Source organism: Ovis canadensis, chromosome 5 (assembly GCF_042477335.2).
Source record: "Ovis canadensis isolate MfBH-ARS-UI-01 breed Bighorn chromosome 5, ARS-UI_OviCan_v2, whole genome shotgun sequence".
NCBI classification, from domain to species: Eukaryota; Metazoa; Chordata; class Mammalia; order Artiodactyla; family Bovidae; genus Ovis; species Ovis canadensis.
Window position 1 is genome coordinate 31448871 of NC_091249.1, and position 13880 is coordinate 31462750.

Sequence of the window (13880 nt, forward strand, 5' to 3'; positions counted from 1 at the left end):
ACCCCACCCCACCCTCCTACACCGCTGTCCGAACCCCATTCTTCTGTCCTGGGGAGGGGGTACTGCCCTTCCAGTCTCATGTCTCACCTAGGAGTACTTCTGCTGCAGATGAGGCCCTCCAGGACAGACCCCACAGTTTGATCTGTTACTGATCAAACTAACAAGAGGCCCCTAGAAGTCCCGAGTCTTAACTGCAGGGATCTTCAATGCTGGCAGGGGAGCCGAAACAATGAGCAATTCTCAATAGGCACGTTCTAAACAGGAAGGTTGAAAGCAAAACTCCCTCTAGGAGGCCAAAAAAGGAAACGGACCTTGCAGTGACTTTTAGTTGGGACTGTATCAGAAGTGGATTCCAGAAACTGTAGTCTAACCTTTGATTTTAAAATTATTGAGCCATACAACAATTTACCTGTAATATAGTGAAGTCAGATGATGAAGTATCTAAATTGTTTATACTTTCTTTATCCTCTACCTGTAAAATAAATGGAGAACAAAATTTACAATACCAATAACAGAAATGCCTTTAAAGATGTCTCAGGGCTTCTATTTTTCAATCGCCTTTTCTGTCTACCTGAGAAACATTCATCCTTTTGGAAATAATACAATCCACTGAATTAACAGCACTGAGAAAACGCAGTCTATGAGTTAAGTGTATGGAATCTGGAGTTACCTTGGCCTTCATTCTTATTCTCATATGAGCTACTGCCTGGAGATATTTACCTTTACCTTTTTACCCCCCAATTTTCCCAACTGAAAAATGGGCATAATAGCATTTATATATCTATGGTTAACAGGATGAAAGGAACTAATGCCTAATGTCTGGTAGAGAGAATTCAGTAAGTAATACTCACCATAACTGTATTGTGCCTTGGATTTCAACCTAACACAATAAAAGCTAAGGCTTTAAAAAAACAAGGTCACAGAATTCACAGACTGAATTGGGGGTGGGGTGGAGGTAGCAACCCAATGATAGCAAAAGACCAACTTTCCACCTGTTTTGGTATTTGAGACATCAGAGCTACTACATCACAGAGTAATCTCCTATAACAAGGCTAGAATAGTGTCCTCAAGATGCTTAATGCTGCACTATTCAAATGGAGAGCAGATACAATCATTCCTCACAAGACACCGTTTTTCAATGAAGCAAAGTGTGCCTTTCAGACTCATCTGTGATGTGAATGGATCAGCTAAACATTGTACTGAAATGGCATTAAAAGAACATAATTCCAAATTTAGTTATTATCTGTTACACTGTTTGAGGAATTTTTACATTTAGGGTACATCCTAGAGACCCTGCCGAGGTACCTACAGCATGTTCTTGAAGCTGCTCTGGAAGCTCTTTCATCTCCCCCTCCACAAGCTCTCTACTGTCAGACAGGGACTCCTGGAGGTTTTCAGCATCATCATCGTCCACACAGTCTCCAACACTCCCGTTATCAATCTCTGCTTCATCCAACACACTGATATCCATCATGTCGATGTCCTGTAAGTTCTCCAAACTGGTCTCAACATCCTCCTGTGATAAAGAAAAATACAAGCATCCATCAGATGACAAGCCCTGGTCCACGCACCAAGCTGATCACTGACAAGGTTCACATACCTGTCCATCCCCAGAATTTTCTTCTAGCCCGTTATCTTCTACACCCTCTTCTTCTGGTTTGCGCCCTGGAGAATAATTTATAGTGTGAGATCAAAGATATGTATTTTTCAGAAGTGACAACTTTCACTTTTATACACCCTAAGCACTACAGAAAGACAACCTAGAACACCTGTGGGACTTCTCCGTTTAGGAACACAGTAATCCAGGACTAGTTAAATCCAATCTGGATAAGGGAGTTCCCTACTACCCCTAGTAGAAGTGGTTCTGTTCTTATCAACTAGCTGTGCAGGTATGAGGCACTAGAAATGGATTCTTAATAAAGTGGAAGCAACCAGACCTTTTCCAGGCCTGCCTGTCATGTTAAGTGGCTTTGGTTATGGGGAGAAGAGTATCGCATACAAATGTGCTGCTGTGGGGAATTCCCTGGAACTCCAGTCATTAGCATTCTGTGTTTTACTACAAATGTTTCAGGTTCAAAACTTGGTAGGTGAACTAAGATCCCACAAGCCTGGAATTACAAAAACTGAACAAAACCCAAACTAACAAAAAACCACACAAACCAAAACAATCAAAAAAGATCACATTTGCTGCTTTTTGGTTAAAGAACACGTTTACCGAGAGACAACCACGTAAAAGGAAAACACAGGAAAGCAAAAAAAGTAAATGCCTTTCAGAATTTTACCATCTAAAAGTTAGTCCTGGAGCTATTATACAGTGGGGCAGGGATCCCTTCCACACTGTGCTACAAACATACACATACTCTCCTTTTAAAAACTGTGCTGCCATTTTATAATCCTTTCACTTACTACCTTGTGAATAGCTCTCTATAATCTTTCATAACATTATATGGTTTGTGTGAGTATGTGCAGGGTCGTGTGCGACCCTATGGACTGAGGCCACCAAGCCTCTCTGTCCATGTGATCTTCAGGGAAGGATACTTGAGTGGGTTGACATTTCCTACTTCAGGAGATCTTCCCAAATGAGACTGAACCTGCATTTTCTGCACTGGCAGGTGGATTCTTTTTTAAAAAAATATTTGTTTTTAATTGACTGATGATTACTTTACAGTATTGGTTTGATTTCTATCATACATTTAACGTGAATTAACCGCAGGTACACATATGTCCCCTCTGGTCTGGGGTATCGCAGAGCCTCAGTTTGAGTTCCCTGAGTCATACAGCAAACCCCCAGTGGCGTCCATGTACACACATTAGTGTGTGTGCTTCCATGCTACTCTCTCCATTCATCTCACTGGTTCCTCTTCTCCTTTACCCTCTGTGTCTGTGTCTATTGGCAAGCAGATTCTTTACCACTGAGCCACCTGGGAAGCACCACCATTTTCCTCCAAATTAAAGATGAATTTCTTAGGCTACTGAGTGTTTATCTAGTAAGACATTACTTTGCACACGAAGGTCCAATTAGTAAAAGCTGTGGTTTTGCCAGTAGTCATGTACGGAACTGAGAGTTGCACCATAAAGCAGACTGAGGGCCAAAAAAAATGATGCTTTCAAACTGTGGTGCTGGAGAAGACTCTTGAGATGTCCTTGGACTGCAAGGAGATCAAACCAGTCAATCCTAAAGGGAATCAACCCTGAATAATCACTGGAAGGACTGACGCTAAAGCTCCAATACCTTGGCCACCTGATGTGAAGAGCCAACTCACTGGAAAAGCTGTTAAAGATTGAGGGCAAAATGAGAAGAGGGTGGCAGAGCATGAGATCGTTAGACAGCATCACTGATTCAGTGGACATGGATTTGAGCAAACTCTGGGAAATAGTGAAGGACAAGGAAGCCTGACTTGGTGCATTCTATGGGGTTGCAAAGAGTCGGGATGACTTAATGATTAACAACAATCATTTGTACCATAATTCAGACTTTACAATTTTTTATACCATGTGTTACTTGATTTTTCCATATTCTAACTTCACTCATGTTTTCAGAATTTTTTTTCCCCCAGAAATATTTTAATTGCAAATAGCCTTGGTAGTTGGCTGGGAACCTCAGTATCCTATGGCAAAACATGCCTCGAGCTTCAAAATTGTTTGGAACTCAACCTAGTGGTCTTTATAAATATGCTAGGAAGATATACAGCAACATTTCTGCAGACTCGTACCATTCTAGAATATGCACATTGGCTTTTGCCCAATTCCATTGAGTTAATAGGAAAAATCTAAGTAGACTACCAGAAACTTGCCACCCTTTCTATTTCTACTATCTTTTTCCCTTTCACAAGAAAGGCAGCAGGTTTTCATCCGGCAGATCCAGGTCTCACTACAAGCAGTACACACAGGTACACTGCAGCCTGAAGCCCTTTCAGCGGAGAATTCTCCAGGTAAGAAATGCCCTAACAAGCAATGTCAAGAGAATGTGCTGTGCTAAGAACACCCAGTCTTCAATATGGAAAGCACACCCCCATCGGGAGGCTAACCAACAATCACTATTTGGGAAAGATACCCTGCTATCCAAAGATGAAAAACAATGTATCTCAATGAATCCAAAATTAATGTGAATGAGAAATATCACTGTGGCAAAAACCAAAGCAACGGTTTTTGGTACTACTAAGAAAAGGCACCCCTCAAATTCTTCCTCCAAAGAGTAAAAAGACTTCCCACATTTACAATCTCCAAACCACAGGCCCACACAGCCTCACAGTTCTTGTCTCCGTAACTTTCTCCCAGCCCCCTTGCCTGGGATTTCCATTTCTTCTCCCCATTAAGCTTCTACTTCAGGGAGAATGTCCAACTCAACTGTTAGACCCCTCCACAGACTCCTGCTGGGAACTCCCCCAGGACCCAGTGTGGCTGGCTGCATGTGGGCAGGTATTTTTAAAAATTTGACTACACAAATACAGTCACACAAGTATACTCATTAAAAGATTCTCACCACTTCACAGTAAATTTCAGTTTACTAGTAAAAGATCGGAGAAGGCAATGGCACCCCACTCCAGTACTCTTGCCTGGAAAATCCCATGGATGGAGGAGCCTGGAAGGCTGCAGTCCATGGGGTCTCACAGAGTCGGACACGACTGAAGTGACTTAGCAGCAGCAGTAAAAGATCCACCCTCATAAATACATGAAAAAGTTCTTTTTCACGTAGTTCATGTAAAGAGTTCTTTTCCGTTCTCCCCGTCGCACTTCTAAGAGGTAAGCATTGTTGTCAGCTTGGTGGCCCTTGAAAACATCTTGTGGATTTACACAAATACCATTCAAACGGAAATGAACTTGTTATGTAAAGGAATCACACGGTATATATATATTCTGTAACTTGCTTCTGTTAATAAAGGCCTTCCTTGGAAAATTGTCTTGCTCTATATGTTGACTCACCTCCACGGTTAGTTTCACAGTTTAGTCACCCCTGTCCAGAAAGCAGTTTTATTAATTTACCATCTCCAATAACTACTCACTTCCTCACACCCCTGTCAATGTGGAATATTGAGAATTATGTACCTGTTTACCAGTGTTAATTGGCAAAAATGATAGTCATTATTTTTATTTGCTTTCCTTCATGAATTTTTCTTTTTTGTGTATAGGCCTTGTTTGTTTTTTCTTTTATCCGTGACCTGTCTATTCATGAAAATGAAGTGAAAGTGTTAGTTGCTTAGTGTCTGACTCTTGTGACCTCCTGGACTGTAGCCTGCCAGGCTCCTCTGTCCATGGGATTTCCCAGGAAAGAATACTGGAGTGGGCTGCCATTTCCTTCTCCAGGGATCTTCCTGACCCAGGGATTGAACCCAGGTCTCCTACACTGCAGGCAGATTCATTACCGTCTGAGACACCAGGGAGGTCTCTTTTCTGAAATCAATTGGCTATTATCTTATTAATTTGAAGAAATATTGAATGCTTTCTGGATGTTTATATGCTGTAACATTTTCTCCCAATTATATCTATTTATGGTATTTTTCATTAAGAAAATCTTAATATTCTACCATTAAAACAAGAGCAAGAATGAAATAGTTTTTCAATTTGAGTTATTCTTCTGTATTTTCTTTTTGATGAATATTAGAACAGACAAATCTCAAAGAGTCTTTTTAGGTTACTTTGAGGGGAATTGAGAACCTTATGCTATCAAGTCATCTTATCCAGGAAAACTTTCTCAAAATTAGTTGCGTCACACTACTTAATACTTAAGGAAATACTTAATATTTCCTTGTAGCTTTACCTATAACTTGAGAATACTGTATCTATTTTTAATGTCCTCTGGCAATCCCTTGCTTAAGTCTTTGACTTGCAAATGATGTTTCATTGGCACATCAAAAACAAAGCAGACAATTAACACCAGTCACCAAGTTTTGCAAGTACACTGTTCATATTAGCCACCCCCGCCTTATTTCTTCAGCTGTCATTGGCTCATTCTGGATTGCTTCACTAGTATTTAATTTCACAAGGTACATGAAGACTACTAAAGGACCTCAGAGACCCAGCAGTGGCCAAGAATTTGACACCTGCAGCAAAGAGTAGGGCTTCCATGGTAAAGAATTCGCCTGCAATTCAGGAGACCCCAGTTCGTTTCCCGGGTTGGGAAGATCCCCTGGAGAAGGGATAGGTTACCCAATCCAATAGTCTTGGGGTTCCCTGGTGGCTCAGTCGGTAAAGAATCTGCCTGCAACGTGGGAGACCTGGGTTCGAGCCCTGGGTTGGGAAGATCCCCTGGAGGAGGGCATGGCAACCCGCTCTCTCTTCTATGGATTTCCCTGGTGGCTCAGATGGTAAAGAATCCACCTGCCACACAGGAGACCTGGGTTCCATCCCTGGGTTGGGAACATCCCTGGAGAATGGAACAGCCACCCAGACCAGTATTCTGGCCTAGAGAATTCCATGGACGGAGGAGCCTGGCAGGCCACAGTCCATGGGACTGCAAAGAGCTGGACATGACTGAGTGACCTGCAGCAGCAGTGAAGAGTACACTGCTGCTGCTAAGTTAGTTCAGTCGTGTCTGACTCTGCGCAACCCCACAGACGGCAGCCCACCAGGCTCCCCTGTTCCTGGGATTCTCCAGGCAAGAACACTGGAGTGGGTTGCCATTTCCTTCTCCAATGCATGCAAGTGAAAAGTGAAAGGGAAGTCGCTCAGTTGTGTCCGACTCTTCACGACCCCATGGACTGCAGCCTACCAGGCTTCTCCGTCCATGGGATTTTCCAGCAAGAGTACTGGACTGGGGTGCCATCACCTTCTCCCAAAGGGTACACCAGCACTCTGCAAAAATGAAGGGCACCTGGAAGAGATGGCTGATTCCCAGTGCAGGGCAGGGAAAACAAACAGACACTGAACACCCTCTTGTGCCAGAAAGTAGTGTTCAAAGAGTGATGTGAGCATGTTAAAAAGATACTGGTGCCAGCCTGCAGGAGTCTCACAGGGAGAATTTGAACATCAAAATAAATAATAATCACAAAGGCTTATCACCTACTGAATAGGAATCTCTAAGTTCACACTGATAAGTGGGGGAGAAGTACAAGCTACTACCTCTTATGGCAGAAACCCAGCACTAGAGATGGAATGATTAATTTAGAAAATCACCACTGGACAACTCAGTGGAATGCTGACACTAGTGGAGAGTGAAATAAGCTATTTTTAAGTCTCCGAGTATCCTCCCCATAGATACAATTACAAACTCTCCTGTGGAGAAACACCCAACCAATACCACCTCAAGTTACCTGCCCAAACTGTCAGGATGTGCCTCTAAGGAGGACATGTAACAACAGAGAAAAACAACACTTCCAGTGGTATTTCTGACAAAAGTATGTGATTTGAACCTAATCATGAGGGGAGGGAAAAAAACACCAGAAATACCCCGCAATAAACCCAAACTGAAAAACAGGCTTCAAAGTAAGTGGTCTGTGCTCTTCAGGAAATGGTAATGTCACAAATACAAAGGCTTGGGAACTGTTGTAGATTAAAGGAGACCAAAAAGATGTGCGTGACAACTGAAGGCAAAAGACCCTAGAACTTCTTTCTTCTGAGTTATGAAGGACATTACTGGAATAATGATTAAGTAAGGCCTAAGCTTAGATAACAGCATTATTCCAATATTAATTTCTTGATTTTGGTAACTATGTACATAGTTATGTAATGTCCTTGCTTTTCGAAAATACTGTAGTATGTAGGAGCAAAGAGGCACATACTTGCAACTTATTCTGAAACAGTTCAGGGGAAAAGGAAAAAATATATATGTATTACATTTGTTTTATCCTTTTCCTTCTCCCTCCTCCCCTCCCCTCCCCTCCCCTCCCCTCCCCTCCCTCTCTGGAGAAAGAAAAGGATAAAACGAATGTATTAAAATGATAGCATTTCGGGAATTTGGGTGAAAATTTATGAAAATTTCTTGTATTTTTTCTTGTATCTTTTCTAAGCATGAAATTATGTCTCCCCAAAAAAGATACACTGTACATTCATAATCAAAGTTTTTGTGGATCCATGCTTTTATTTATTTTGGCTAAAGACACAGGAATGGAATACTTTGGGATGATTAATATTTCAGCTGAAATTTTTTTAACTTTTATGTGCCAATTTTTCTCCCAAAATAATTGTATCATTTTATATACTCCACAGCAGTGTACGGGAAGTTTGTTTTTCTATATCTTTGCCATTTTAATAGCTGTTTTTTAGTATTTCTAATCATTTTTTAATTTTCATTTCCTTGATACCTAAACATAATAATTTTTAATGTGGTCACTGGCCATTTACTTATATTCTCTTGTAAAGCATCGATTCAAAATTTTGCCAATTATTAAAATGTATTTTTAAAAACATGCTAACTTTGCTTTTCTAGTTAAATTACTTTAAATGATCTATTAAACAAAGTACTGGTATAAAACTAATTTGGAAGCTTTCTAGGATTCTGATTAAAACCATCAGATTTCGAAGTATTTTGAGTTTGTTCAAACTGAACAGAAGAAAAAACTCATTATTTTCAGTAAAAATCTTAGTAACTATTCTCCCCTGACTCCCTGCCAGAGGGACAAGCAAGAGCACTAGGAATTTAGCAGAAATGTTATCACACTGGGACTTCCCTGGTGGTCCACTGGCTAAGAATCCACACTCCCAATGCAGGGGACCCAGGTTCAATCCCTGTTCAGGGAACTAGATCCCACATGCTGCAATAAAAACATGGTACAGCCAAATAAGTAATAAGTATTTTAAAAATCCCATTATTTTGATCCCTATTTAGCTTCACATCATATACAAAAATAAATTCCAAATGAACTAATAATAAAACTATAAATACTACTCTGCAATGCAGATTTCTTAAAAAAAGTAATTTTAAAGCAAAGGACTGTCTTACAACATAAAATCTAAAACCAAATAAAACAGGCTAATGGCATTGCCTGTATTCAAGATTAAAACTTGAAAGACAAAAACATCACAAATTACTTAAGTCAAAACAAACGACTTAAGTCAAATGAAAGACTGGGAAAAAACCAATCGATATTTTACAGAGTGAGCACTCTCAAAAGTGAGAGAAGCATCAAAATGAGCAAAGGGCATGAAGAGACAATTGAGGAAATACAGATGGCCAATTATCAGAAATTTTCTAATCTGTGAAGAAATGTAAATGGACACTACCTGCGGAGAAATTCAGACAAATACAAGGAAATAATATTTAGCATTAAGCAAGAATTTAAAGAAACAGGTATCTGCCCATGTTGCTAATTATTAACCAGTAGAGCCTGTTGGAAAGCCACTTGCTAATAACTATTTCAAAAATAAATGTACATATCTTTGGACCCCAGAATTCTACTTCTCTCAGTTAACATAAACATATTCCTTCAGCAGAGGTAACTGGCAAATGGACATGCTGAAAACTGGAACAAATAGTATAGTGATAAAACTGAGCAGCTCAACTATAATACAAAGAATGAATACTTAGCCATTTTCTACATTATTGAAAAAAGTAAATTAAAGGATGTTGTGTGTAGTATGGATTTTTTTTTAATGGAAAGATAAAGCTACACTGGGTTTCTGGTTACGTTTCTGCATTTGTTTTTAGGTAACGATAGACACACAGAAAAGTCTGGGAAAATATGCCTACTTTTAATAATGGTTTGTCTCCTTTATTTAATGCACATTTGTGTTCCTAACACAAGGATTTCTTTTTCTTAAAAACAAAAACAAACTCCACAGGCTATATCCTCTGCCCGCCCACCCCTTCCCCTCGCCCCAATAAATGTCTTTCTCTCATTTTTCAGTACTCTGCCTTGGCAAAAACATCAACTTAGGCAAAGTCAAAATGCACAACAAACTGTGGGCCACACAAGTGATGTCATCCAAGTGATGACACTGACTGCTATTCTCCCAGAGCTAATAATATACCAAAGTGAGGTCCACATTGGTGCTTGCCTCTCAGATATTTCACACCCAGGTCGTCACCACTGGCCACGTAAAAATATTTCAATTCGGGGCCTGAGCAATAAAACTTTCAATTACCCAGAGAACTTTCAGGATGGCCCGACTGCCTGGTTTTAGCTGATTCTTTCTTAAACAGTAGTTGAGTGTCACTGAATTCAATTAGGAATTCAATTTATTGAGTAAATGCTAGCAGGAAAAAAGACAAGGAAGAAGCAGACCCTGTCCTCAACAACCTAATTAGGACACAAGGCAGGATGATGTCAGCATTGAAACTCAGGCCAGGGCTGTGCAGAGGACCTAAGGAGAGAAGACTTGCTACTGGTGAGATCAGAAGTTGTTTCTTGATGAACTGGGTAGGACTCAAATGCAGACAGATGGGGAAGAGGAGTGGGTGGAGTAAAACCACATGTCTTGGGACCTGATTGCAGGTGGATGTAACAGAGGAAGGTGGTAGGGGCGGAAGTGGGAAGGGGCCATCTGGGGCAATGGTGAGGGTCATTAATGCCATGTGGAATCTGGCTTTTATGCGGTATGAAGTTTTTGAAAGCAGCATCTGTAAAAGTGACGACTCTGTTTTGGCCAGGCGGTATTTAAAAGGCAAGTTATTTTCCACAAGTCAGAGCAATAGGTCTGAGACTCAAGTAATCCTAAACACTCTCTACCTCAAGAAGGTTAACACTCTGGATAAGCAACAGCTGCTGAGAAACCTACAGAAGAAAATAAGTAAAGGTGTCAGTACCTCTTCTGTGCTGAGACTTCCCAAATCCCATGGAAACAAAAACACACTGCAGAGATCTTGAAAGAAAATGCACACCTTCATTCAAGGTCCATCAAAGATTCACAGGGCAGTCCACAGGCACATTAGCAGAGGAAGCCAGTTTGAAAGAAGTTCCTAACATCACCCTCCATACCTTTGCTGGATCTCTTTGGAGTCTTCTTATTTCCTTCAGAGGTAATTTCAATTTCATCAGGATTACCTCCCTCATCTTCAATTGCCTAAAGGGAAGGGAAAAGAAAAGTTCTCATCCAAAAAGACAGCACACAAGACTTGACTTCCACAGAAGCTTCAGGGGCTCATCTGGAAAGGGCCTCTCCCCGTCTATTCATTCCTTCTTTCTGTTGCAGCAAGGGCCCCAGCGGTAGACTGATTCTACTATACTTTGGCTGCCTGGTCTCAGGCAGGCTTACTTAATTGTTCCGAGTTTGTTTTTCACTCTGGCATGAGAGACTAATTAGTTCTTACCCTGGAAAGCTGTCATGAAAATTCTTGTTAGTCACATAAAGCAAGCCCTCACCAGACATTTGACTTATTTTTAATATTATCACCACAATCTGACAAATCCTAATCCTGGGTCCAAAAGAACTCTAAAAGGGAGAAGCAAACTCGATAATTGCCTATGACGTCACTCACCAATGTGTTATTAGACCCACCCTGATCCCCTCTCCATTCCACGCCTGAATTAGCACCATCTGGACCGAATATGGGATGTGCAATGGATGGGACACAGACTACCTCATCCCTCACAAATCTCTGACTCCTAAGGTCTTTCTCTCAACCACTAGGGGACCTGCTTCATTGGACACAGAACCCTAAGGATTTCTGAGTGAGTGGCACCTCCCATCCCAAGACTGTGTTGCTCAGTTAAGCAGCTCTCAGGCTTGCTCAGCACCGAGCAGGCCACTAAGGAGGCACTCAGGAGGAAAAGAAACAACCCCCAACCCCCACAAAACAAACAAACAAAAGAACATGTACTGAGCCTGTTAATGCTGATATCCCCAGACACCAGGCCTCAGATTTTAACTTTTGGAAACCCTTTCTCTCCTGGATAGTCTTGGGAACCCATGTTCTATTTTAAAATCAGTTTCAAATGCTGTTTTGTTTTTAAGTAGTTTCAGAAGCCTCAAAGCTTCTCAGGAGTATTCTAGCTTGGTAAAGTCTAAGTTCAGAATGAAGCTTGGGGGCTCCACACCTAACCTGTACCAGGAACAAAGAAAACCTCTCCCTCTTCTCTGAAGCCAGAGCCAGAAGAAAGATTTGGAGTTTTGCCCTGGCATGAAGAAGGGCTTAAACAGAAAGTGCCTTACCCTCTGCCTGGAGACAAAAGATTCTGGACCACCAGCAGCAGAAAACAACTACCTTGGACAGAAAGTGGACCAGTCTGCCTCTCAGATGGTCTCTAGGTGTAGTGTTTACAGGCTCATCCCCAGGGGGACTGTAGGCTATGAGTCATCCTTATAGACCTTGCCAAATTAGACTGTCGCCTCCACCTTTCCCTGTTTTGCTTTTCTACAAAAATAAATAAACCAGAAAAGGGACAAAACACTCTGTGACAGAAGTAGAATAGAAGAATTCCCGTTACTTCCAGACTTGCTCGGGCAGAGTGGCAGATGGGTGTATACACTGATGGTGTTTGTTATTTTGAGCACATCCCTAATAGAAGAGCAAGGAGGGATGGATTTTTTCAACTCAGAGACCCTAGTGGAAGATCATACCAGCCTCAACCACCAATCTGACAGGGAGGTTCAATCCTCTATCACCATCAAAGGCTTGTGGATTATCTGGGGGAATAATGGCTAAAGCCCTCCAATTTGGCTTTGTTGACAGGAGGCCCTAAAGCTAGCAGCACGGATCACAGGTCCCTGGGTGCCAACCCTTCCCTTCTTGCATACTCCCCTGGTAAACACATCAGTGGTGAACTGCCTGCCCTGTCGGCTTAGAGGGGAGTCCGTATCCATAGTGAAAGAAACACATGCTAGAGTTACAAATGCCCCACTGACTTGGGGCATAATAACTCATCACTCTCAACCCTGAACTTCCTCAATGGGATAAGAGGAAATTACCCTCACTTCCTCTAAACAGAAATTAATAAATAAAACCCCGGTCCTCTGTTGTTTGTGAGGCAAGAGGCAGTGGAATGAGTCACAAACTGTACTGCTTGGGGAAGTAGGGTGGGGGGAGGATAGGTGACAAGGCTTAGAGATCACGGAGGAGAAGTCCTGGGAGAAGAGCTGAGAGACGGTAAAACAAAGACTTCACCAGAATCAGACAGCACAAGGAAAGCGGGAGAGCACAAATTCTTAATTCCCTTCTTTTCAAAGGCATCCCTCAGAATCCGACCAGGCAAGAAGAGGTCAGAACCCCCAGTTTACAAATACCAAACAGTGGTACCTCCAGTTGTTACAAGAGTTTAGGGCTTTCCTCATAACTCAGTTGTTAAATCATGTGCCTGCAATGCAGGAGTCCCAGGTTCCATTCCTGGGTTGGGAAGATCCTCTGGAAAAGGAAATGGCAACCCACTCCAATATTCTTGCCTGGAGAATCCCATGGTCAGAAGAGCCTGGCAGGCACAGTCCATGGGATCGCAAGAGTCGGACACGATTTACCAGACTAAACCACCCCCACCAAACAGTGATACAGAGAGGAGAGTCAATTGTGACAGCGATTGCCCCTCAAGCGTTCACATGTATCAGGCAGCACGCCAAGCCCATTTTATGCCATTTTACTTAATCCTAACGCGGAAGAATTCTTTTCTTCTTTTGGACACAAGGAGGAACAGGCCTAGAGGGAGTTAAAATGTCTTCCACTCTCAAGATCCAGTCACGGAGACTGGCAGAATCCTTAGGTTCTTAAGTCTAACTGTAGGTTTCATTTCTGGTCTTTATTACAAACAGCACTTTCCCTACCAGGCTGAGCCCCCGAGCCCGTGCTGGCAAATCCCTAAGCCATTCCCCCAACCCCGCTCTCAATACCCTTTTGATACGGTTACTTCGTAAACTACCCCCCTATTCTCGGCTTCTAGGCCCTAACGGATCAAGCAGCATCTCTCGCCCGAGAGGAGGCCCCCGCATCCAACATACGCTCAGAAAATCGCCCGGCCTGGATTCAAATCTCGACCTCCTCCCCCCGGCCGAGTGACCTTGGCCGAGTCCCCTGACTC

At 42.1% G+C, this 13880-nt stretch overlaps 1 protein-coding gene across 8 annotated transcripts in view; it reads right to left on the minus strand.

Moving 5' to 3' along the window:
- Positions 1 to 13880, minus strand: part of SAFB (scaffold attachment factor B) — a 60963-nt gene that overhangs the window by 14723 nt on the left and 32360 nt on the right. For all 8 annotated transcript variants that reach the window (XR_011257207.1, XR_011257206.1, XM_069591385.1 and 5 more), the window contains 4 exons: positions 10854 to 10938; positions 1601 to 1665; positions 1306 to 1516; positions 410 to 468 (listed from right to left, as the gene is read on the minus strand). Coding sequence is in view for 6 of the 8 variants with exons in the window: in XM_069591385.1 (XP_069447486.1) it covers positions 410 to 468; positions 1306 to 1516; positions 1601 to 1665; positions 10854 to 10938 (420 nt within the window). In the remaining 2 variants the exon portion in view is untranslated. The remainder of the gene's footprint in view (positions 1 to 409; positions 469 to 1305; positions 1517 to 1600; positions 1666 to 10853; positions 10939 to 13880) is intronic.